At 36.7% G+C, this 27,594-nt stretch overlaps 1 protein-coding gene across 1 annotated transcript in view; it reads right to left on the bottom strand.

Annotated features, from left to right (window-relative positions):
• Nucleotides 1-27,594, bottom strand: part of LOC140172163 (uncharacterized) — a 95,066-nt gene that overhangs the window by 12,945 nt on the left and 54,527 nt on the right. Inside the window, exons 28-40 of the mRNA XM_072195496.1 lie at nucleotides 25,776-25,880; nucleotides 23,250-23,335; nucleotides 22,761-22,959; nucleotides 18,389-18,631; nucleotides 17,649-17,753; nucleotides 15,183-15,428; nucleotides 13,082-13,177; nucleotides 12,138-12,266; nucleotides 10,301-10,431; nucleotides 8,816-9,032; nucleotides 7,154-7,281; nucleotides 6,185-6,398; nucleotides 1,957-2,029 (exon numbers count right to left, since the gene is read on the bottom strand). Of these exons, the coding sequence (XP_072051597.1) occupies nucleotides 1,957-2,029; nucleotides 6,185-6,398; nucleotides 7,154-7,281; nucleotides 8,816-9,032; nucleotides 10,301-10,431; nucleotides 12,138-12,266; nucleotides 13,082-13,177; nucleotides 15,183-15,428; nucleotides 17,649-17,753; nucleotides 18,389-18,631; nucleotides 22,761-22,959; nucleotides 23,250-23,335; nucleotides 25,776-25,880 (1,972 nt within the window). The remainder of the gene's footprint in view (nucleotides 1-1,956; nucleotides 2,030-6,184; nucleotides 6,399-7,153; nucleotides 7,282-8,815; nucleotides 9,033-10,300; nucleotides 10,432-12,137; nucleotides 12,267-13,081; nucleotides 13,178-15,182; nucleotides 15,429-17,648; nucleotides 17,754-18,388; nucleotides 18,632-22,760; nucleotides 22,960-23,249; nucleotides 23,336-25,775; nucleotides 25,881-27,594) is intronic.

The raw sequence follows: 27,594 nt of genomic DNA on the forward strand, positions 1-27,594 counted from the left end.
GTAGACAGGTAAATTTATGAAAAATACACCCGAACAAAAACACAAAAAATTACTACAACATTTTTTTTCAACTGTCTTTGGTAGTAATTGGCATCAAATATAACATGTTAAAAATCTTTAAAAAATCGGATTTCCGCAGAAAGCTGCTTTTAAGATGGCGTCCAGGGTGGTCACCATTGAGTTGTAATTTTGGCGACAATCTTCAGGTTTTTGGGGTCTGGAAACCCGTTGGACCAATAAAAATGTTATTGAGTAATCAGGTAACCTTCAAATCTATAATGGCGTCCAAAAAGACCACTTATACACTAAAATGGCTATAATTCGTCAATTACAATTCACCTGAGAGTTGTAATTTAGATGTGTATGTGTATGGGGATGAGGAAACCCATTTAGACCAATTAGAATGTCTTTGAGTAATCAGGTAACCTAAAGATGGCATCTACGCAAGTTAATGTCATAAACTACTCACCTTGGAGTTGCAATGTTGGTGTCTATACTATGATCAGGTCTTAATAGGCGGGAATTATTCCGTTTTTGTTACTGCGCTAGTCAATAAAGTTCCAACTTACCTACGCGTAAATTCACAAAAGCACGCGTCATTCACGCAAGGCGCAATTCGCGTAGGTGCTGCGCCTAGCTGTGTGTACGCCATTCTGTATCAATCCACGATGTTATGAGTCCGGCCTATTAAGGGGGTACTACACCCATGTGGTAAATTTGTGACTATTTTTGCATTTTTCTCAAAAAATAATTACACACTGGTAACAAAAGTTATGTATATTATTGGGGCAAGGAATCCAATTACTACGTTGAAATTGCAGTGACTCAAGGCAAGCGGTACCTTATTTCTGATCATAAATAACAAACCGCTTGTCTTGGGTCACTGAAATCCAGTGTAGTAATTGGATTCATTGCCCCTATAATATACATAACCTTTGTTACCACTGTGTTATTAGTTTTTGAGAAAAATGCAAAAATAGACACAAATTTATCGAGGGGTGTAGTACCCCCTTAAGAGCTGATCAGAGTATACCCTATGTTGAGGAGTTCTATAAACGCCTTATTATTTTTAGTTCTGTGCCCTGACATATTTGTGCATCTATCGCTTTAAGCAAGTTCATCAAACTGTGGAAACAACCCAATCGGCTATTCGGCTATACATCAATGATTATCTCAACAGCCTTCCAAAATAGGGGTTGTCCAATGTTATTATTGATAAAAGGAGTTGCTAAAGGAACTCCGAAGTGGATAAAAGGCAAGTGTATAATACATGGCTGTCAGTGGTTCATTCCACCGATTACAGATTTATGATAATAGACAAATTTAATTCTCATTGAAGTGTTTTGGCAGCCATATTGATGAAATCAGGAATTATTGATTACCTGATTACTTGATGATACTTAAAATATTCTTAGTGAGTTGCATGGTCCTATGCCCTAAAACCTAGGGGTAGATATCAGCATTGCAGATGGTAAATGACTTAAGAGTATTGTCAGTCTTGGAATTGAAGGTTACCTGATTACGCAATGACATTTTTATTGGTCTTAGAGGGTTTCTTGAACTCTAAAATCAAGAAGTAGACGCCAAAATTACTGCTCTATGGTGTATACATAATGACCTATATCCATTTTGGCTAATTGCGGCCATCTTGAACGCCATCAAGTACTACCAACAAGCGTTGAAAAACCTTTTGCAGCAATTCTTTTGAGGTCAAACTGTATTATTTACCCGACTAATTGAGGTTTTGGGTTTTAAAAGATCATTTTCACCCCCCCACATGCTCAACGTTTTGATAAGTAAGTTCCTGTGTATTCTACGGAAAATTCTGAACAAGATGCTAGTTTGCTTCCGACATGGTTTATTATATAAGACTCTTTTAACGTAGCAGTAAACAACCTAACTATATGACTTATAACCACCACCCCCTCCACGCACACACATGACTTGCAAACTTACATGCAACTAAAAGTGAAATCAGCTTGCACGGTACAAACACCTCCATTAGCGCAAAAGGAACTTGGGCATCTATCTAAAGAGAAAAAATGAAAAAAAAACCAATTAATTAAGTTAACAATAAATAATTTAATTCAATCAATGACTAATAAATTTAGCAAAAATAGAAAAACAAGAGGAACAAAATGTAAGTCATTAACCAGCTTGCTTGAACAGCGGGTCAAGAGTCATTGTGAAATTTTAAATTTCAGGGTCCAAACACGGCTAATTTTGCACTGATTCACTGGACAACAAAGATTTTGCTACTGGGGTAAAAGTATGTGTTCTAGGCCAAATCGAGCATCCGTATTCCGAATCAGGCTGAAGTCAGAATTTGCCCATCACGTTGATTTTAAGATATATGTAAGGTTGCTTAAAATGAGTCTAAAAATGTGCTTCTTGTATTGTCACTTTGCTAATGAGAGTGATGGAAATGATGAGAATGGTAAAAGGTTCCATCAAGACATTTCAGTGATAGCAACTAGGTATCAAAGACAGTTTAACCCTAACATGATGGCGGATATATTTTAAATATATTTTTATAGAGCATTCTCAATAAAAAACTGTAACGTGCTAATGGACTTTCCTCAGTAACAGATAAATGTTTAAAGAGTGATAGAGTTACGCAATCTGCTGTTTAGTTATCAATTAGAACTTTGCAGAGAAACATGACAAGATAGCTTTTCACTGTACCTGATTGAAATACCAAAAAGTATGTCAATATTTTGGTGCACTCTTAGCTATAATTTTTGCTTTTGCAAAACATGCATGCATGGAGGCCGGATTATGTGGTTTTATATTAAAATTCCACTCAGCCAAAATTATTCCTAAAATATATAGGAATATCGAATAGACACGAGAGGTTCTTTAAATATTTTAAGAAACTCGTTGGAAGCTATTGTAGGACGCGTTTCCATTAACTGTGATCAAATTAATTTGATCTATTTTGGTTAATCTCATCAGCTACATTTTGCTGTGTTTGATCTTAGGATAGATGCCCATTTTAGGCTGTTTTGTCGCACATATATACCAAATGACCGTCTAGCTTTTTGATATTCAAATTGGTAGATGTGCGGATCAAACACAAAAGCGTGTTATATTTTAATCTTCACTACTTATATGGATGTATCTGGTCTTGATAAGACTAAGAAAACAAACCGATATAATGAACAAGTTTGAAAATACAACATACTTTGGTTTTGTTGGTTGAAACTATGATTATGAGCCCGTTTTAGGCATGTTTTTATAAAGTTCTATACCTAGGCCTACAGTGCAGCGTTATAAATGTGCATATAAAAGAGCCTTATTATGAGGACCATATGATTACCCGATTGGGTGTGGTTTTATTATGGTTCATTATAAGGTCTATATATTTAAAATAACATGTTAACATGCAGATCAGGTACGTATAAGAACAATGGAACTAGTGTAACCAACTAAAGTGTCAAGGAAGCTCGTAAGGAAACATTCATGAAGATAATGTGATGATAGATAATTAATTTTCATCTAATAGATCCAACAAATCTCTCAGTGTAGGAGACATAGGGCAAATTCCGGTTTTGGAGTTAGCATCCGCTATACTTTGCAAAGTCGGAGTCAAAGATATATTAGGGTTTTGGTCTAAAGTTATCTTTGCTCTGATAAGACGCTCTCCTGTGTTTTGAGTGCGTCTTAAAGCTAGTATAGGGGGGCAAGGGAAGAGTTTGCACAGGTTATGATTATTTGATATAAAATGCCAGTTCCTGAGAAGTGCCTTTTTGATTTTTGCATTACCTCTTAGGGGGTAGTGATGCGTGCAGAAAACTAGAGGTATTTCCTCACGTTTTTTGGAACATCCTCTAAGTAAATATTTCGTCTATTGTATGAAATATCTGCTAGGCATGCGAGCACTTCTGGTTTCTTATATCCTCTTGTGAGAAGTTTTGAGATAAAGAAATCAAGTTTGTGCTCATATTCTGTCTCCGAGCTGGAGTTTCGAATATATCTTATAGCCTCACCCTTAACCATGCCACGAAAACACGAATTTGGGTGAGACGAATCTCTTGAAAGATATTGAAATGTGTCACAGGGTTTGCTGTAGCATTTTATATCTAAGATCTGTTTGTCATGAAATCTTTCATCCTTGTATAGAGTTAAGTCTAGAAAATTAATTTCTGTTTTTGACCACTCATGTGTGAATTTCAGAGTCGGGTGCATAGAGTTGATACGACTTATGAAATTAGCTAACTCGTTTTTATCTCCTAACCAAAACATAAGAATATCATCACGATAACGGAACCATTTGAAGATTTTATCGCTAAGGGAAATGAATTTCTTTTCCAACGAATGGAACATTATGTCACATAGTTCTGGGGAGCATTTTTGTCCCATAGCTACGCCTGTCGTTTGCAAATAGTATTTTTCATTAAATGAAAAACAGTTTCTATGCAAAATCAGTTTTAATAATGCTTCCATATGACGGATATGTGGCATTCTAGGAAAGTACATTCCTGGATTAACTTCTGAAAAAGTCTTTAAAACTTCTTTTTCAACTTCATTTTGAAGAACATTAGTGAACATTCCAATGCAATCTATTGTAACCAAAAGACATTGGGCTGGAAGTTTTAATTGCTCAATTTTTCTTATCGCATCTTTTGTGTCTCTCAAGTATGTGTTTTGTTTTTGAACGAGAGGGACTGCAAAAAAGTCGATAAATTCACCAATTTTTTTCACATGGTCCACTAACATTACTGACTATAGGTCTTCCAGTAAAGACCCGGCCAGTAGGGGTGGTTTTGTGAGCTTTTGGCAAAAAGTAGCAAGTTGGTGTTCGAATTTTATGTTCTATCGGATACAGATAGTCGTGTGTATTTTTATCAATACTTTGATCCCATAACATGAGGTTAAGCTGTTTTTGAACCAATTTTACCGTATCAAATGTCATGTCTGCATCGATTACAGTGTATTCATTTGTTGTCCAGTGAATTATTCGTCTCCATTTGGGCTATTCCATTAAAGGTAGGTCTGAACACTGGAAATATGCAAATGTTCGTGCCTCATAACTGCTAAATTGTTGGTGTAAGGTATATAAAAGTATACATATTTAGAATGGCAAAGACTTGATAAGTTCATCTGTGAGGTCAAATTTGGGCCAAAATGCTCATTTTTGGCCCCAAATCCCCAAAAACGGTTTTTGGACCACTTCTTTTTCGTAAATCGTAACAAAAATATTCTTGGGCCATTTTTTAAAATTAATTTGTAAAAACTAGATAACAATATGTAGGAGCCGTTTTTTATTTTTTGGAATTTCGACCAACTTTGCGAAATTTGCACCAAAAATGGTAAAAAAAAACCGCTGAATTTTCAAAAAAAAATCATACTAAAGCCCATTTTTCGCCCAAGTTTCAAATATAATTGGTCACAATTCAAAAAAATAAAAAAAACGGCTCCTAGATATTGTATCTAGTTTTTAAAAAATGATAAAGAAAATGTTGGGCCCAAGAAATTTTTTGTTACGTTTAACGAAAAAGAAGAAACAAAAAAAACACAAAAATTTGACCTCACAAATAAATTGATCAAGTCTTTGCCATTCTAAATATGTATACCTTTATATACATTACACCAACAATTTAACAGTAATGACGCCCGAAAGTTTTCATAATTCCAGGGCTTAGACCAATCTTAAAATCCACACTTTCCCTGTGGATTTTGGAAATATCTTCCAATGGGGGGAGTATGAATTTCAAATGGAATGAACACATTTGAAAAGTACCCTCCCTCTGTGGAAGATTTCCTTAGAGGGTGCATGTAGTTCAAATAGAGTGGCCATTTTGTATTCATTCTATTTGAAATTCATACTTCCGAGATGGAAGAAATTTCCAAAATCTTCGACAGGGGTAGTGTCAATTTTAAATAAAATAGCCTATTTCACATCTTCCTTTCACATTAGTAGATTTAAGTCATGATGTAAAATGTCATAACGCTATTACGTCATGTCCCTCAAATTGTTGTTTAAAATCTAGACTACAGCACAAACATGAAAATATCTGATTCGGATGCAATTTATATGGCTCCACATCTCAAATGTTCACCCTGCTTAATAGTAGTGTGGTAATTACGCCACATTCTACACTGTCAGCGTGATTTTAACGGTTCTTAAAACAATCAGATAGTTGTAACCTTTTCTGTAGCCAGATATATCTTTAGTTCTTACCACCAATCGACAAAAGTAGTAGGTCTGTGTTTCCTAAATATCCAGACAAACCAGTAGTACGCGCGAAAACCTCATCGACGTCGCTAACTGTTGCCGGTGAAGTGCTTGCTACCGGAACTTCGTAGACCACACCGATCATGTCTCCGAGCGGGTAAACTTCCTTTACTCGAGGAGGACCTTGGAGTCCTTCAAGATCATGGAATATTGGTGCCAACTGTGACGAAACAGGAGAGGATAAGAACAGGTGACACTCTTGGAGCTCATTCTTCTATTATATTTCCAAAGTTTTGATTACAATTCGCTGACGTAATTGATATTACAATCTCGAAACGGCCTGCCATGTATGTCATATTTAGGCCTTTAAACTATAGGGAGGTTAAGCATAAACATAATAACATGTACTCCTGACGTTTAACTACAGCATTATTTTGTACTTCTTTTGTCCTACTATATACCAGTGTCAGGCCTTTAAACTATAGAGAGGTTAAGGATATTTGGATAGCGTTCTTCCCAACCTCACTAAATATGTTTCATACCATATTGTACAACGCGCATTTTTGAAAAACGTGGCTAAACAGGAACAATATTTAGTAGGTTGATACAGCAAGGCGCTCGAAACATGGTTTCTGTAGCATTTTAAACCAGCTCATCATCTATGCCAAATCTTGATCGGACCTTCTTTTGAGTTACGTTTTGTCCGTGGTTAGGCAGAGGCCAAGCTTCGTTATCATGGCACCAATAGGGTAAAATACACGTTTTCTAAAACTAAGCGTCATAGTTTAGTACACTATTGTTCTGAAAAACGCTCTTCAAAATAACCCAAAAAATCTGGAAACACCCTAAGGGGACAGATCAAATGAACTGTATGCGTTAATAGTGGTTTCCTATACACCATTTAATGAAACTTTGCAAAAAGCCTTTTCCGAAATTGTGCCTGTTTTGAATGATACAAGCAATTGTTACACGTACTGCTGGGTTAACTTCACTGGCAAATTGAAGAAACTCGGGACTATTCGTGTCCAGCAATCTCGGGTCGAACTCCTCTCCATTGCTCGCATAAAATATGCCTTCGATACTTCGTGCGTATTGTCCTTGTTCTGTGATAAAGTAAAAATATGACTAGATCTAGCTATATATCGTAGCCGTTAAGCAGAAATGACCCCTAAATTATCTTTGACATGTTTTTAACATGTTTAGACTCCTGTAAGGATCATTCCTGTTGAATCTGAGCTCGATCAGACCAATTTTAACATTTGACCTTTGACCCCTAAACGTTGACCTTTGCGGTCATAAATATTTTTAACATGTTAGGAATGTCATAAGGATCATATCTGTTGAATTTGATCTCGATGGACCAAATTTAAAATTTGACCTTGTACCTATAAACTTTGACCTTTGGGGTCATAAATATTCTTAACATCTTTAGGATGTAATAAGGATTATATCTGTGCAAGTGGTATTAACATAATATGTAGTAGATATGAATTTTTGAAGATCTTTTAAATTTTAATCGGAAATGACCCTTAAAATGACTTTTGACCCCAATTCTGTGAACACCTTATAGCCAATACATATGTGCAAGTGACGTCGTCGTGCTATGTAATTTGTGGCAGAAGCATTTTGAAGATATTTCGTTTTAGACCGGAAATGACCCCTTAATGACCTTTGACCCCAAATCTTTGAACACCCTCATTCATTCATTCATATTTATTCAGTACTCACATAAAAAATATTACAGCACATATGATAAAAAAATATACATTATAAATACATACAAGATGTGGTCAATTGCATGAAAAACCAGATATAGCAACGAAATGTATGGATTATGGAGTAAACACCAGACGAGTACCAAGGATAACCCAAAAAGCCTCAATAAAATTGAGGCTTATTTCCATTGGGGTCCTTAAAGAAAAAAGAAAATGGGGGAAACAACCCTATTATCCCTATAGTCACTGCATATAGTCTATCCATGTGCAAGTTGTTTGTAATTTGAAGCATTTTTAAGATATTTGGTAATATACCGGAAATGACCCCTTAATGACCTTTGACCTCAAGTCTGTGAAAACCCTATAGACACTGGACATATGTGCAAATGACGTAGTTGTAGCATGTAACATGTAGGAGAAGAAGCATTTTTAAATTTGTATCAAATTTATTTTGCCAGAAGAAGAAGAAAGATCCTATAGCATGCCAAGACCTAGCCGTGACGCAAGTTTAGGTTAGGTAATGGTTGTGGCGGTGGATGTGGTGGTGGTGGTGGTAGTGGCTGCGATGGTGGTTGTGGTGGCTGTGATGGTGTTTGTGGTTTTGGTGGGTGGTGTTGGCGGTGGATATAGTGCTGTGATTGTGGTTGTAGTGGTTATGGTTGCGGTGGTGGTGGTGTTTGTGGTGGTGGCGATGGTGGTGATAGTGGGGGTGGTGGTGGAGATGATGATGATGATGAGGATGATGATGATGAGGATGATGATGAGGACGATGATGATGATGATGATGATGATGATGATGATGATGATGATGATGATGATGATGATGATGATGATGATGAGATGATGATTATGATGATGATGACGGCGATAACGGTGATGATGGTAATGATGATTTTCGGTTGCTTGCTTATATTAGTATTACCTATGGGTTTGGCAATTCTCAAGGTACTGTCTCCCAAATACCCATCTGGTGTTATACTCCCTGCGACGAGGGTGTCAATATCCGTCGCGTCAGTGCGTGAAGCGGCAGCCACACTCGTTTCAAATACTACTCCCACGTGTCCGTCTGACGTAGGAAATATTCGTGCAACAGATACGTCATCAAAACCATCGACGGCAGGTGGCAGTATATTGCGAAGCTACAGAAATTTCAATACGAGACAAAAGAGAAAACAAAATATATAATTATATTGTTGTACTTTACAAAAGAAGCGTTAAAGAAAAACACATACAACTTAGACCCTCCCTCGGGTCCATGGAGAACGACTGGTAATGTTGATTATATAACCGTAAAAAAAACTCGATACATGGACCCTCCCAATCTGTAGGCAAGTTGCCTTCCATTTCCCTGCATTTTGTGGGAATTCACTTTTACCGACCCTGGGTCAGTCGAGTTTTCTATATATCATGTCCGTGGTCTCTCTGTCTTGTCGTTTGTGTAAGCGGCTACTTGGCCTGACCAACCAATGTAGATCTCAGCAAGCAAGGCGATATTTGAAGTGGTTTTCATTGATAGTCTAATGATCATAACCAACGCGCGCGCAAAATGACAATAGAACTGGGTCATGCATGTTGTGTGCCTACCATATTTGAATTGACGCCCGGGCGTGCTATCATAATTGACGCAACAGTCACGTTACATAGCTTGATAATTATTTGGAAGGGACTTCTCTATTCAAAATGTAACAGTCTCGGATTAGAAAAGCTATTATAAACAAAACAGGTTGATCTGTAGATTAATTGACTTTTCGTCGACATACAGTGCTCCAGAGCACTATTACTTGGTTGCTGGCAGTATAGGGCTTGGTGGTGTGTTGGTATTAATCAATGGAGTGAAGGAGAAGGTGTGTTTAGCGCTAATTATTTACCAAGAGATGGAACCGAGATTAACATGATGTTAAAATATTTGCAGTAGGTTTCCAACAAATGTTTTTGAATGTTATGAAAACGTTTTATACCCTTATAATGTCCTTTATATAACACGACATTTAAACGTTATCTGGCAACCTTTTCTAACTTTTTGCGAAAAAACGTGAAAAACGTTTTGTGTTTGCCGGGACCTATATCACGCACCGAAAATTCCTGTAGTTGTAACTATAACGTATGAAACATGTCGATTCAATATCGTTGATTCTAGAATGAATCTCATCATGACCATCGACATACCCATGTGATGGTGTGTGTGTGGGGGGGGGGGGTGGGGAGGGGGTAACGGGGGGATAATGGGATTCCGCGCATGTCATATATTTAACGTGGGTATTACACATCTGCGGATAATACGGAATTCGCGAAATTAGAGCCTTTATTATATAGTGAGATTATCAGCAATTGGACAATTTTGAAGATTGTGTGCGATTTTTCATTTATTCCATGGACATGGGACATGGGACCTATCAATTATACTAACTTGAGTTTCAACAATATCCGCCAGGTTTTTAAATTCTTGACTATCAGGGTCATACATTTCTCTCACAAACTGGAGTGGTAGGCCATCTAACTCATCTGCGTAGATTCGTCCAATAAAAGTTTTCGTTTCACCTACATGCAGCAAATACAAGAAAGTGATACGCATTTATTAACCTATTTTATATACGAGCAAAAATCCATGATTTTGGCTATTATTATAACAAAATCAACTTCTCAAAAAAGTTTGGAAACTTTCAGAAACGGCCGTATATCAGAAATGTTTGAAATCTATCTCCATATGGTTTCATATCAGAGAAATAATTGTTATTTCCTGTCAATAATGACACCTCATTTGTGACTATAATGTATTCCACGGCTGTGTAATATTCTTCGAAAGACAGAGAGGTCTCAAAGAAAATGTGCCAAACTGACCATTGTCTGCGATCATCTTATTTCTTTGAATGAATACTTTAATACTTGAATAAACGAATGAATGAAACGTTGTTTGCATCATGTTGATTGATGGGCTAGGATGGGATTAACAGTTATACATGTGGATTCAAATGGATCAACGCAAGTCAATCTCTCTTGCTGGTCACTTCTTCATAGTGGTCATATGCTAGAAAGTTCTAATCAACCATGGTTCGATTATCAGACCTGGATAAGGCTCGAGCTATTCATGGTCTGCTTGAGGTTGCCATACCTCAGAATCAAGTTGCGGTGTTTTTAATTAGGTCCATTATTCCCTATCCCAACATTAGTAGGACTACAGCTGCTCAGTTAAACTCTCACTTCCTAATCTGTTTTTAAGTGATGGCTTTAAAAAACATATTTTGTCGCTTATGTTTAATCAGAGCTTGTTCTAAAATACAGTACTTTTCTCATGACCAGCTGTTTTGATTATATGTTCAATCGCATAATTAGATATGCATTTATAAGATGGTCAGATCAATAATCTCATCAACACTTTATTACCACTCAAATGGATATTTTGGTATCATCTGAAAAACCTTTTGATACTTGACTCTGTAAAATATTAAAACTATAAGATGCTTTGTTTTATTTACATCATTCCATAAGGGCACCTGTCATATGGGTTGAAATACACGACTATGAAACTCTATAGATGGATAGTAATGGTCAAGGTGTCTCAGCTTAAGGGATCTAAAATGAGCGTTTATTGCGTTTCGACAGTATTTTTTGTGGGTCATGAGAGCACCTCAGACCTATCGAATTGCATTCTGAATACGAGCCATGTCTTTCTGATATCAAATAATTTTCATTTTTTGAAAATCACAATATAATACAAATTTTATGACAAATTATAAAAATTTGATATTTTTCAAATTTTTGATATATAACAGTCCTTGAAGTAAAATCTAATGTTATATTCTTAAAGTGTATGTAGCAGGGAGGAAAAGCCGACGGTCAATTGAAAATTTTAACCTTTCATATTGAAGATATGGACTTTTTTCCCAAAAAGACCTAATTTTTTTTGGTGTTTTGGGATTTTTCAATACGAAAGGTCAAAATTTTCAATTGATCGTCGGCTTTTAATCCCACCTACATACACTTTAAGTATAAATCATCAGATTTCTAAAGTTTACTTCAAGTACTGTTAAATATCAAAAATATCAATTTTAATGATTTGCCATAAAATGTGTATTAAATTGCGAATTTCAAAAATCAAAATTATTTGATATCAGAATGACATTCTTCGTATTCAGAATGCAATTCGATATGTCTGATGTGCTCTGATGTCCCAAAATAAATACTGTCCAAACGTTCATACCCACCCCTTAAGTGAAAGTATAATCTAAATTCCAATATTAACTTACGAACACATCGATTGCCTTCAAGCATATATTCTGGATCCGTGCAAATGCATTTGTAGGTTCCAACTTTGTTGAAACATTCTATGTTGTTGCCAATGCACATTGGTGGATTTAACTCACACTCATTTTTATCTATATTGAAAGGAAACGTATACAAATAGACAAAAATTATCAACCATAATTTGAATCACACCCTCATTAACTTGACATAGTTAGTACTTTGCAGTTAGTGGCGTCCGGTTTTCAAAAGTGAGGGGGGTACTGGTCTCGATTCCCCAGACTCTACAAAAGTGTTCGGCTCGCTTCGTTCACCGTAATAGGTGCTTGTGGGCCCACAAGCCCGAATTTTCCCAAACTTGCTACGTTCCTTCACCCACATTGACTAACAAAAGTCCCCTCTACTCTGCACACGTCACTCTTTGCGGTGAAACTTCAATAACAAGATAATGTTGTTTCTCTCTGCTTTTTAAATTATACGTTACACTACTATGACACACACACAAATAATTACAAAATAAAATATAGCCCTTATCATTCTCGCATAATGACGAGTCCCGATTACAAACCGTCCCTTTGTATTATAATGACTATACAAGGTGACTATATAAGGCGTCACTTTCTTCTCCGTGTTTTATTTTCAAAATTTGCCAATTTTGATACTTACAATTCATCGTTTTGACTCTTATAAGCTAAATTTATACTTCATCGCTGAACGTCGAGCAATTGGTTTCTAGCCATGTTTTGAGCTTTTACTTTCGTTGGGAAAAGCTCTCTACCTCATTGGTCAAATACAACTCGCTCACTGCACAGCAATTGAGTATTAATCAAGTTTCATAATAATCTGATAATGAACATTATGAGGAAATCACGATGAGTTATATGGTACTCGTATTTAGATTGATCTACTGCTATGTTTATTCAAATGAAATAAATTCCAGAATTCCTACCGTCATCACAAAATTTGCCTGTATATCCATCTGGACATTGACATTCATCTGGCCCAACACAGAAGCCGCCATTTCGACAATCTAAAGCGCATGTGACTGAAATATTGAAAGAGAAAGTGGCATGAATAGAATCGGCTGGTAAGACTACGATGATACTGCATACACTTTAGCTCACTTTTGTGTGAAGCAAACTCCTTACTACAGCTTAATGATTTTATTAAACCCAAAATGCGTTCACTGTGTATCATCTAAAGTGCAAGCGTATTTTATGATATACGAGTGGATATGGTTGTAAGTTTTTGCCATAATTTTGGTGTCCCACTTGGAGAGTTATGTTGGTCAATTTTGATTGCTCGTAATTTGCCTAAGGTTGCTCATTTGGTAATGAATGAAGTCTCCTCAGATGACCACAAGGTTAACCTTAAGACATGATATCATGTCTTCGGAACTCAGAAACTTTTGCTGATGGGCATTTGAAATGTTGGTCATTTTCAGTGTATAAACAACATAAATTGGTTGAAACTGGGACTTCTGATATTGATTTACAATGCAAACAGTGTTTAATGTTATGTTTTAATATTTGCTGGCCAATTTAGTATTTTAAGTCAGATATATAAGATATCACACAATTGATAAATCAATTATTCTGGATTGAAAAACATCCAATATTGTAACAAATATGCTAAAAACTGAAGTAAAGTTGAATTTTTGTACTTTTTTGCAGTGTTGAAAAAATAATGCAATTTTTAAAATGATGTAGAACTTTTTCATTTTCTCATTATAAAGGATACTAAATCACATTCAAATATGAATTTTAAGTCATTTCGAGATGTTTTCTATTTCTGAAAATGAAGTAAAAATATACATTTGGTGTCACAGTTATGTTGGTCATTTTTTCATGTTGGGTCTGAATGTGAGTTTTCAGTAGAAGCCCAGCAAATTTAAAACCATTTATTTTTTTTGCATATTTTAGACAATGCTTTATCTAAAAGCACCTTTCAAATTAGTTTTATGCCATTTTGAAATTTTGAGTCATTGTCACACTTTTGGACCCCTTATTAATGGACATGCCGATAAACAATCTGGGATCGTATATTAAATCACATACGCTAAAAAAATGTCACGCCAATTACATTGGTGAATCCGCCAGGAAGCTTGGGAAAAGGCTTAGCGGACGCAAGTCTACTGCTGGCATCTCCAAATCAGCGACCAGGCAACATGTTGTGAGATCAAAAGGTCACCAGATTGATTGGGGAAAACGCCATGGTGCTCGAACGGGAATAAAACGAATGTTCCCGGAGAGTTCTTGAAGCTATACACACAATGATCATAAACGAGACTGAACAGTGACTAAGGATAAGATACAGATCCCATTTGAGATAACCTGCTGATACCCATGTCGTCACCAGTGAGGAATGTCCCGAGTGCAGACAAGATATCATCACATCATCACCATCTTCTGAAAACGTTAGTTGAACTAGTGAAAACCTTCCAGGTAAGCAAAAAGTTTAGCGTCGAAGTAAAACTAGTATGATATCAGGGTATTTGACTCAAAATCGGAATATCGCATAAAAGAGTAAAGCATTCAATATTTACAATATTATATAAATATTGTGTCTTTTACAGTCCATATGAATGGTAAGTAATGTGTGAATATTTAAATCATATTACATTGTATTTCAGTTCCCTCCAGTCAAACAATAAATTCCCATACGAGTCGTTTTATTGGGAACTTGGGGACCATTTGGTTTAATATCATTTCGTCTAATACCTATTTTGTCTACATCCATTTGGTCTAAACAAATGAGCTCTATATCCATTGCGTTTAATATCGTTTGGACCATAACCATTTGATGATCTTATATAATAACCGATAAGTTTAAAATCATTTAGTTCAATAACCATTTGGTCTGATACCTATACAACTATACAAGTAATTCTACTGACAATTTCTGGGAACAATGTATAAGATTTGATAGCCTTTTTGATAATTGAGCAATGTTTTGCTAATATGATAATTGAGACTAAATGGGAATTAGACGAAACGATATTATACCGAATGGCGATATAAATTTTCAATAATATCATGTTTATGACTCACTATCATCACTTATGATGGTAACCACAGCACTACTTGGTGCACTGAGTTGAGCGGCTATGTCACTCGCCAGTATTACTTCAAACTCCTCAGGTAATTCATAGAATGTATCATCCACAATATCGATGGTCACAGTCTTAGAGGTTTCACCCGGAGCAAAAATCACATTGTGAGAAAGTTCTTCCAGAAGTGGCAGGTAGTCTTGGTTGGGCTCAGATGAAGATGCTGATATATCTCTGGTGAAAATATCTGTAACAAAAAATGTATTGAACGTATTTGAGGTAACTGATTCGCTTATCTGATCGTATTATGCTGAGTTTGTAATACAAGTGGGGTCAAAGACCTTTATACAACTTTTAAAATATGTAATGATCTTTTAACTCTCAAGATGTTTATATTATACTAATAAATTTAATTTCCCGCTCATTATAAGTTAAGGCAGAATGTACTATATTCCGGTGGTCGTTTTCACCCAAATGTGGTAGTAACGTCAGCGCGTTGAGACAGCTGTTTCGCAGCGATGCGACGTTTAATCATGTGCGTGTGTAGACATGTACTTTAAAGCTGCACGTCACTGCCACATCTGGGTGATAAAATGGTATATATCGTTATGAACACGGCAGAGTGCCGAATACGCAAAGTTGTTGTTCTGAGTAAACGGCATTTGAAAATCTTGATACCATTCCATTGATCTTTCTAAAAATATAGAACATTCGTGAGCATTCATTTGAAATGTATATTATAGAAGTGAATGTACACGAATTATTGGCAATGCTTGCATGTTCTGAAATAATCGATATACTCTTAAAACGGGTTTTAACAGCTATTCGGCTTTATGCTGTATCCAAAATGTCTCTACCACTGCGCAGAGAGAGGTCGAATACGCATTCAACTACGTGTAAACCATAGCACGCATTCTTGATTTGGGGCTTTTGTGTAGACTTAACTTGCTATATAAGTTATAAATAGTCATCCCTGTAATATATAGCAAAAACTCGAGGATTTTAAAGCAAAAATAATAATATTAGCCTATATTTTGTGTATGATTTTCCGGGATTTTCCAAATTCACGGGCGCGCACTCATATTATTAAAACGCAGGAATATCATGTGGGGAATGTTTGTACTTATTTTGGCCGGATAAAAGATACCTACAGCTATATGTTGGTATCAAATATATTAGTATAAGATTCGTAATATAGAAAATTCGGGGTTTCCCGCTACACAATACTATAGATCAACATGATTTGTACAGCTAAGTATACGATTCGTCTCTCTGCCGAATTCATTTATCGCACTTAGGCGCGATTCGTCCGATTCAAATTTCATTAACTACGTCGTTGAGTAATATTTACCATTAATTTTTGGTATAAATAATATATAACCTGAAACATAATCATAAGCATATAAAAACTCAATTTGCTCAAAATTCTCGATTCGTCACTTTGCCGAATTCATAACGATATAATACCCATTTAATACACTGAACTGAATTATACAAGCTTGTGCAAAACCCCACAACACAATAAGCCATCCCCTCAGGTAAATGGAATTTCATAACTGCAGATGTAAAGGATAAAATTCACACATGCTTGACGAACAAACGTTGACATACAAACCCTCACAAGGAAACTCGCATGAATTTGACTGTGGTATTTACTAGTTTTTGTCGGTTCTCTTTTCCCTTTTAAAATGTTTTTTTTTACTGAAGGTATAATTTCTTTCACATAATTGAATGTCTTGTATGTAATGGTATTCAGCGGTGCCCAACGTAATTTAATGTGATCATTTAGTGATCACGGTAAACAAAGTCAGGACTATTTATGGATGGGGAATCCCGAGAATGTAAAATGGATAAATTCCCCAGGGGATGTTGCAACGTGAAAGGTTAGTTAATGTTTAAAATTAGCTTGGGAATTTCTAGGTTACATTTGATATCTTGAATGAAGTGAAGGGCTATTAATATAATGGGACGTTTTTGTGTTTAATATACTTCTTTTTTAAAATGTAAATATGATTTAGGGGAGAGTTTACTACAGCGTTGTTGTAGCTAGGTAATGTGCTTACCATCCATTTACCTATGGGTAATTGCGAACCAGACACATGTAGTCAATATAAACTGAACCCATAAAGTATCGAAACGATTATAGATGGTCAGATATATCGGGAACTAAAATATATAGCAAAAACACAAGCGCCCATAACTCGACCAAATGATATCGTAGAGCAACAAAAGAGATATCAAAATGCGCAGGAGAATGCTGCGCTATATACATTAAATAAGTTTTTGCTATATATTTCAGATCCCGATATATCTGACCATCTATGGGTTGAGTTTACTACCACTATTCAGTAACAACGGAGACGATTTAGAATACGTCAAAGTGCGTACCTCTTCCAAGAATTCTTCTATCGGTATATTTTGCGTTCGCCAGGAGATGGTTAGCACAATTTTCCAATAATATACCTACCAATTGAGGTTTCTTCGTTCAGATTACCATCTCTTGTTACCGTGAATTTAACTTCGCCATCGGCTTCGGATCCACAGATCTTAGTAGAATCCAAGCTGTATGTTACTAAAATAAACAAACATAAACAGTTTGTTCAAAGTGTCAGTATCTTATTATTAGTTTTACTTTGTTATCCCTTTTATTTGGTAACTTTTTTGTTCTTTTTATTTAGTAAGATTTTTTGATTTTTTTTATGGCTACATATTAAACTGTAAAACGCAAACGTATTCTACAAAAACATGTCACATCTGTGAAAGTATTTTCTGAACTGTTTATGAAAAACCATAGCTACACTTCAGAAATTAGATAAAGTAACACAGCGTTTTCTTTGAATACCGCGTATACGCGTTTTGGCACTTTGCATGCATCTTCAATTTTAAACATCTTCACTTTGCATGCATCTTTTTTGCCAAAATGTTTGGCAAAAAATAGTTTGCAAAAATATTTTACAATAACATTTTGAAAACATTTTTGAAATTTGTTGTAGTGTGTTTTCATACAAAACGTTTTAAAATGCTTCCTTGACCGACATTAAATGTTATTAAAACGTTTTTATCTAAATCAAAACCCAAAATATAACATGTTTAAAACGTTTTAAAAACATTTGAGTGTTTGCTGGGTATATGCAAGATATCTCCAAATTTGAATATGACAGTGTTATATTGTCATGTAAAGCACATCTAAAATGTAACCCCACTCACCATCGTTGTCTTCAATGAAGACCTCTGCAATCCTGGGCTCACCGATAAGACCATTGTTGATATTTTGTAGTTCCAGATGAAACGTCTCTAAATGCTCCACTACATCGTCATCGTTAACAATGATATCAAAACAAACCATGTTTTCCTGAGGATCATCACCTGCACCAAATACTACGGTGTGAAGGACATCGATGTAGTCTTTTGTAGCACCAGCTTTGGCATTGACATCTGACGAAACAACATCTGTAATGGTGTAACGATAGGGAAGCATGGAATTCAAAATTAGTTTGGGTAATTTATAACAGTACTTAAGGAGTTCATTGACAAAGAGGAAAATATCCTCTTGATATGTGGACCTTGGGGTAAAATCCGTTTATAGAAAAAATATTATAGTCCTCTCTGTTGAATCATTGGGTCTAATACGATCTTTCGAATGTATTTTTAGGTTCAAACAAAGAAAATACAGTGCTGTAACCTGTTTGTACTTTTGTAGAGATTGCCAGGTTAATTTACGTTGAAGTAATCAAATCTAAATTCTATTGTAAGTGTGTAATATGGATCGGATTATAGAACTGGGAATTGTACGAGAGAGCTCCAGTGTGCGAATGATCTCCTAAACGCATTCAATCAGGGACTCTGCACTGGGTAACATGGACCATTTGGTCAACTTGCAGAATTGTACACTATGCAGCACAGTTAAGCTAACCATCATTAGTTCTGATGATTCCTGTTAAGCATGTGTTTTTTTAATCTTTTTTTAGATAAATTGCTTTTTGTTTCAGCACTATTGTATACCTACCAGATTTTCAAATGCAAGTAATTTATATTTAAAGTCAATAAACTGCCAAGTAATTTGCATGTTAATTTGTATATTAAAAACTTAAAATTGATTTACACAGGGGCCCAAATAATCCCACTTGTTGGTGTAATATGGATTAAGTTACCACTTGTCATAATTTATTTATCATTTCTTCGTAAATCGCGAAATTTAGTTTCATCATGTTTGTGATGGCACCACCGTGAAGCACGGTGGCCCAGTGGTTAGGACGCGAGCTTCATAATCGAAAGGTTGCGGGTTCGAGCCCCACCACGGCCAGTGTATTGCGCCCTTAAGCAAGATAGCTCAATTCCTTATTGCTTCACTCCACCCAGGTGTAAAATGGGGAGCTGCTTTGGGAAATTGCAATCTAAGCCGCTGAGAGCACCTACGCATCAGTTGCGAACTTGGTAAAGCGGAAATTATTCTGATATATCCCAATGGCAGCGGAATCATTGTTGAAGTGTGCTGATAATTAGGCAATGCTTAGCTGAAGCGCACGTTAAATCAAACAACTGGGTGGTTTTTTTTGGTTTTTTTTAATATGAAATCCTTTAAGTATGAGTTGATATCAAGTTCCGTAGATTGGTGTTTACTGGTGCTTTATATTAATCTAGATCATCTCGACTTTGGCTTTCTTTTGGCTGAATTCATCAACCGTTAATTGTCTACGCACGGTACCTATGCGTTAATAGTGTGGTGTGGTAATGTCAAGAAAACAGCTCCCGTATGATTCTTGTGTTAAAATTGATTTTTTTTTTTGCAGTTCTGGGTTCTTAAGGGTCCAAACTATCGCAAATTGACGGGGTTCAAAGTTTCCCGATGCCTGCCCTCTTTCGAGGGGGTCACCCATTTTGGGACCCCCAGAACAGTATTTCAGCCAATTAACAACCAATTTTCGTAAAATAAAAGTTATTTTGTAGGTTTTCAAATATTCCGAGTTGATTTATTACACTTTAAAACCAATCAGAGGTGTCTTTTTCTGACTTTCAGAGCAGCAGCAAGGGTCTCTATACAGCTGGGATCCCCAGACTGACCCCGTCTCTTTTTCAGTCATCATTATATTCCTCGGTCTAATCCTCTAGCTCGTTCTCTTTTCTTGGCCAATATAAGAACAACATTTACCACTCTTTGATCATTTCAGGGGCATCCATTGACAATTAACCGTTTTTTACTACAGGCGCAGAACATTCTGAAGGGCATTTCCTGTGGTTCTGTTCTGATTCTGCAAAGTCCAAGGGTTGAGATATGTCATTGATTCTCGTTCGTTCCTTTCTTTAAATTACAGGCACTCTTGTAACGATATTAATTAAGCCCAATTTAAAGTTAAAAACCCTTCACAGTCCTCCAAAAGTTACACACGTAAAAACACAGCGGTTATTGCTCCAGTGTTTACACCTCATCATTAGACTGGACCCTCTATACTGCTATGTAGTTAACCCAGGGCATCTCTACCACTGTCGTTGGCCTTCATAGGGAGACCCTGATAACACTAGATCGTGACCTTTTAGTGCGTTGAAGATTCAGCAGTCGGATGGAAACACCAATTGGATTACTTTGCTGCCTGACATGCTCTTGGTAAAACATATTATTGATGGAAGTGGCCTTTACACCTTGTGCTATTGAAAGTGGTGCACATCAGGAGCTGTTCGTGTGATCTTCGATGGCAAAGCTTACAAGCGAGGTCTTGAGTACCACATCAGTACCAGCCTTGAAATCATGATTATTAATGCCTGATGATTGATGAAAATAAAATATGAATGAATGAATGAATGAATGCCATCTTATCGATACTTCCAAAATGTCCAGTTCGTATCCCGTGTAGTGATCTCAAGGGCAAACTCCACAAATGTAGCCCACAGATAGTAGAGAACTTTGGAGAAATCCAGTCCTGGTACTCAAGAAATGTCAAGATGGAATGAGAACAAGAGCTAAATAGTCATGCGAGACATGACACACAAGCCGACCTGTTAATGGGTCAAGTTTGAGCAATTTAGAAATTTGACCTTTGACCCCTAAACTTTGACCTTTGGGGTCATAAATATTTCTAACATGTTTAGAATGTCGTAAGAATAATTCCTGTTGAATTTGAGCTCGATTGGACCAATTTCGAAATTTGACCTTTGACCCTATAACTTGACCCTTGGGTCACGGATGGGGTCAACTGCTCTTGCATTGTGCTTAGGATGTCATAAGAAAGATTCCTGGTGAATTTCAGCTTAATCGGAACTTATACATGGATTTTGATTTTTATTTACAGTTTTGATTGCCCTTTTGACCCCCTTAATGAACTTTGACCTCAATGAAAAAAACCCTTATGTACACCGACAAAATGCATTGTTTTAATTTTAATTAAAAAATTCTACTATGTTTAGTTGTCGAGATAAAAATTCTTGAAGTTATTTAGCTAAAAACAGGAAGTGACCCCTTAGTGACCTTTGACCCCCAAAATAAAAATACCATGCATACATCAGGTAACACTAATTCATGTATGATGGTTATATTACTCTGGTCTGTTTACATTTTGAGATAAAATTTGTTTGAATATTTTTGATAATTTTGGTTTTTGACCGGAAGTAACCACTTAATGACCTTTGAGCCCAAAACTGTAGGCATTCTAATGACCCTGGCTAGTAGCAATGCATGTGTGCTAATAGCGGCTCTCTGCTATATAATTTGTAAAGACAGTGATTTTTTGAATATTTTTTACAAATTTTTCAGACTTTTACCGGAAATGACCCCTTAATGACCTTTGACCTTAATTCTTTTTAATAAGTTTTAAGCACTGTCACATGTTGATTCATATGCATGAGTCACATGATCATTGCATGTAATTTGTGGAAGGAGTAGCATTTTTTGTGAAATCAACATTTTTGGCCATAAGGTCATGGTCAAAGGTCACAATCAGGTCAAAGTCAAATGTAAGGTTTGGCCTAGTCCAGTGGTCATTTGGCTCAAGTATGGTTGAAATCTGTCAAAGCATAATCTCTTAGGCTAGGGCGAAACGTGGCAAGTCACGCAAAATGTCACGAGTTGCCAGAGGAAAGAAAGAAAGAATTAGAAGAAGACAGAACAAGCCGACGTTCCGTTGTCGGCTTGTAAAGACATTAACAAGTTCATTCAGTTCTTGACTCAGTATCTTCACCAGGTATAGAATGTTCTTTATAATAATCAGCTCTTGTCGTTCAGGTGATTAGGAGGGCTACTTGTCATCATTAGATAACTTTGTCCAGCATGATTTCTTTAACTATGCTCGTCTGATGCCTGTCCATCTTGCTCAAATGAATGCATTTGAAAAAGATGACCCATGAGCATGGAATGCACTGAAGTCTGGTGAATTTGTAGTGGTAAGATCAGATACCCTTCGCGCATTTCTTCACTGATCAAGGCCTCGACCAGGAAATCAAGAAGGTAAAGGGACATGGTGGGGTGGTTAGACTCAGTGGAGATGAAGCCGCACCAGACCGACTAGTCACTACCACAGCCCTTGCTGGTCTAGTGAATCAATATCTCAACAGCTTTCCAAAAGCTTCCAGATCTTCTGTAAGGACAGACCATTATCAGCTCTCAGGAGAGACTGCAGTGAGGTCAAGAGCAAATGCTCCGAAGCTGCGTCACCTGACTGAGTTGCACTGTAGAGACAATCCATTGATGAGTCTGGATCAGCGCTTGTGTCAGATGAGGCAAAGAACGGTATTCTGCAGAAGCGCTTTGACGAGTTCATTTCTGAACATTTGATCTCTACATCAAGACTCTCAGTGTGGGACAAAATGTAGAAACTCAAGTTAACGACCTTTTCGAACTGGCTAGAGAAAAGGAAAGTGCGAATTGGAGAAAAGTTCATCAAGTTGCTTGGGGAAAGTGAATTGATGGGAAGATTTCTAATAATCCAAGGCAGCCGACTATTTTTTGTTCCTAAATTTGAGGAAACGATCGGCAAGTATGAGTAGACAATTGTTTGCTTATGATGGAACCTTATACATCCCCACAGACAAAGCCAGTGTGATGAAGGCTGTTGAAAATGCCAAGTCAGCGCCCCCTCACAGCCTGGTCTGGTGCAAAAAGATTGTTTAGTTGTCCCCTAGTCTGGTCTGATGCAGGAGGATCCTCCAGATGTCCCACGGCCTGACCTGGAGGAGAAAGAACAGTCTGTCAAAGTTCTAATAGTTGACGCCATGGCTGTGCTTCAGAAAAAAAGTCGCCAACCATGCTGATTCGGAAGCTGTGAGATTGTCAGAATGCATTCAACAAATGCAATGAAAAGATGGTGGATGGCTATGATGAGGGTTGAGTTGTCTTGATCGATACATGTACCAGTCATTAAAGAACAAGACTCTTCAAGTCTACATCGGTAGAATACCGAATCCACCCAGAAATGAGCTTTACCCTGGCCATCAAGGAACTAGTATCTGCATCATCGAACAAGAAGAAGCTGACGTGTTTGTCAGGCCAGGACTGCTTAAATATTTATCAAGCGACAGTTATTTCCTGTTGATCGTAATATATGATACCTTCATCAAGGGACATGATTTTAGAAGGGTGCACAAACATGAAGAGGCTGATACCCTGATTGCACATCAAGTCCTTGCCTCGGCTGTTAATGGTGTCTACGAGAAATATGTGTTTGGTGAGCCGACACTGATGTCTTCCTGTTGATTTAGTATCATGTGGACGCATTTCAGCCCTCACCTCCCACTTTACTGACATTTTCAACAGGCAAGGGTATAAAGAAACGAGAAATAGATATATTGAAGCGAGTTGAGCTACTCTACCAGTCCAGCTACTCAACGACTCTATGTCTAAAGTGAGTGACTCCACATTGAGAGTCATCTGACTAACTTGAAGAGTCATAATTTTTGGACTCTGCTAAAGAGTCACCCGTTGATGACTCTACACAGGAGTAATCTGACTCTACACAGGAGTCATTTGAGTCCCAATATGTAGTCATTTTAGACATACAGTCACGCTATGGCTGAAGTCTGCTTAATGTCAGGTTAAAAATGTTCCTGTCTCCTGTGGAATACAGTTCAAGACTCTGGTTTAAGACCAAGTTTAATAGCCTACAGCATGAAAATACCACATCACACCAAACACCAACATATGATACACCATGCGAATGACCAGCATGCTGAACAGCAGCAAACAGCAACAATATAATGCAAAATGGCCACTACCACAGCAATACACGTGTACCGTGTAGATGACTCCACAGGTAGAGTCAATTAGCTCCATGGGTAGAGAAAATTGACTCTGTAGTAAAAGTCAGGTTCGACTCCTTTTGAGAGTCAGTGTTAAATAACTACCACGTCGTGCGCGACTCCACAGGTAGAGTCAATTGACTCCACGGGTAGAGTCAACTGACTCTCTTGTGACAGTCAGGCGACTCCTTTTGAGAGTCAGTGCTAGTTTACTCCACTTTGAGAGTCACTTGACTCCATTCTGGCTGCCATTGAAACTGAGAATACCAAGAAACCAAAAATCTGACTTTGTGAATTGGACCATTAGGGGTCCAAGGGGTCCAATGATGAAGAAGGACCATATAAATGGGTACAAAGATACTGAAAGTGGCTTAGAAAGTATAGTAAATATATTCAGTATACTTTAAAAGATACAAAAAGCTTCAAACATTATTAAAATTCGTTAACAAATGGCAGAAATAGGTGCAAAAATAGGTTAGGGGGGCCAAAATTGAGGTGACCCCCCAGGAAGTGAAGGAGGGATGTGGAAATTTGAACCCCATCATTTTCTGACAGTCTGGTCCCTATAGAAACTAAAACACCAACAAAATTAATTTTAGCAAACAAATCCTACGGGAATACATACCATACCATACCATACCGCACTGTAAAACCTGTCGTAAATTTGTATACCTGTATTATAGGATTCAGGCTACTGCTAAAGATGATGTTAGCTCAGAGAGGTAAAAGTTCGGGCTCAACATCAGGAGCATTTACCATCTAATGTTTTAATAATTATGTAAGTAACCAGAAGTCAGAAATATGCAACTGTTATTTGCCTTTTTGAACAAATACAGGAAACAATATATTTTAAATGAGGTGTGATTACGTAATAATATTTATTATTATCAGTGGTGTAGCTTGAGTCAACCTATGGGGGCACCGACTTTGAAGGAGGGCACCGGGCTGACTTTGGGGTAAAGCTGTTTTTCCCACAGGATGTTCTATTTTTTAAAATCGATGAGGGAGGCACCCTCATGACGCTACGCCACCGATAGTTATCTAACATACAAATAATTGATGATGGCTAGAGGTCGGTAGATATGTCAATATGCACAACCCTTTGTCAATGAAGAAACAGTATAAGGACCGTTATGAACTTCTATAAATCTGAGGCCACGGAGGCACTGCTCCAGCTAATGCGATATCTGCTAAGCTCGCATGGTCGAACAAAATAATTCAGCCTGAATCAAATTAGTTTTCCCAAGTTTTAATATGTACCAAATGCTTATTTGTTAGTAAGTACGGTTTAACTTCGTCATCTCTTTCATCAGGGAGCAATCGCTGAGGATTAACATGATTTAAGAGTTTTATTAATCAGTGTTTGTCTTACCGACACTGACGATATTATTGAGATATCCTCTTCGGACAACTTTGACAGTTACAACGCCAACACCTTCGTTTACTGTGTATGTCACGTCCCCGAATATGACTTCAGCTACAAAAAAGGAAATGGCGAATAAATGAGATTTATTTTAATATGTGACCAGCTCAAAAAAAAAAAGAACAAGTCATCAGACATGTTTTTGAGTTATAGGTCTTTAAAGATGACATTCCCATAAAAAAATCAAGTTTTGGAATTCTTAAAATCATGATATTTTACTTTGGGACTTAATGGACTTTCAAATTCTTGAACTTACTTCTTAAAAAGAGGTTTATTTATTCAATAAATAACAGTTAAACTATCCTGTGTAAGGCCGGAAACTAATTGGTCCACTACTCAGAATAGCAATTTGACAAAACTATCAAGGTATTATTTCATTTACAAAATTATCCATATCTTGAAAAGTATTGGTACTATTTATACTTTTGGCATCATTTTAAAGGTTATTGTCTTGTGCTCACATTTGTTATTCATATCATGAAATGTCAAAAATGCGACTTCACATTATATGCAATTTGTTGGAACCAGATTTCGGTATAGTATCGGTGTAACTGAACATTGATCAAACTTTAATGTTTGTGAAAAATCAACCAAATTCGTCGGCTGTATCCATAGTGGCGTAAGCTGTTTTTTGGTCTCTTTTGTTTTAAATTGGCACATATGTGCTTGATGATGTTCCTTTACTTTTTCAACAGTCAAGTTTTGTTAACAAATAATTTAATTTGGCGTATAGCTATCACCTTGTTTCATTCCACAGTGGCGTAAGGTCACCTTATGCCATTATGGAATGATGCCGATGTAAAGAAACGCAATTGGGATTCCACGGCGACTGAGGTGGCGTAGGGTTATGTATTTGTGTTTTGAGTATTTTTCACATTGACTCGTACGTATTGTTTTCAATTTGCCAGTATTAATATATCTTAATTTTTTCTTTTGAAAGTTATTATATAAAGATAACAATACATAATATATTTGTACAACTGGATTTTATATTGACATTTCTTCAAACTTAATTTTCTCAGAAAGTTTTTTATTCACGGTGCCCCACATTACGCAACTATAGAATGAAGACGACAAATTATAACATAAGTGTGACAATTGTAAGTCACGAGGAACGTGGATAAAATCTTCATACAGTCAATAGAATATTTATACGCACACGGGCACACTTACTATCACAATCTTCTATGACAACGGTCGTGCATCGAATCAGTCCATATAGTCCTAAAACACCCTGAACAGGATTACTTAGACACAATTCGAAACGCTCTTCTCCTTCAACGCGAAAGTCAGGGGAGGACGTTAAAACTTCGAGAGTATGATTTGTTTGCTGGACGTCGAAAGATAGAGGTCTGTTGGTTATGAATCTATAGTCGGCATCCGCCAACGCAGTTACGTCATTTGTACTGATAACTAAAAACAACAGGTGGAGATGAATCGTTAAAAATAAAGTGTAATAGCTTCGTTATTAGTCGTAACATAAATAAAAGTGATACATTAATATAATACCAGTATACGTGGTAAAATATCGGCACTCTTTCAATAATCATTGACCAGATACTTTTAGGTTCGGTTCTTTAGACATGATATAAAAATATAGCGTGGTTGTAAATTTGATACAAGCTAGATGTCATTCCACTCTAAAACTGTGAAGCAAAATAGATTTGTCTTAACAGATTGCTCAGACAATCAAGGAAAAAATGGTTGGCACACTTTGTCAATCTGTTAAATGTCTTCATTGCCGCTCTTCTAAGCCAGTGAAATTGGT

Source organism: Amphiura filiformis, chromosome 2, assembly GCF_039555335.1.
Source record: "Amphiura filiformis chromosome 2, Afil_fr2py, whole genome shotgun sequence".
In the NCBI taxonomy this organism is placed as follows: Eukaryota; Metazoa; Echinodermata; class Ophiuroidea; order Amphilepidida; family Amphiuridae; genus Amphiura; species Amphiura filiformis.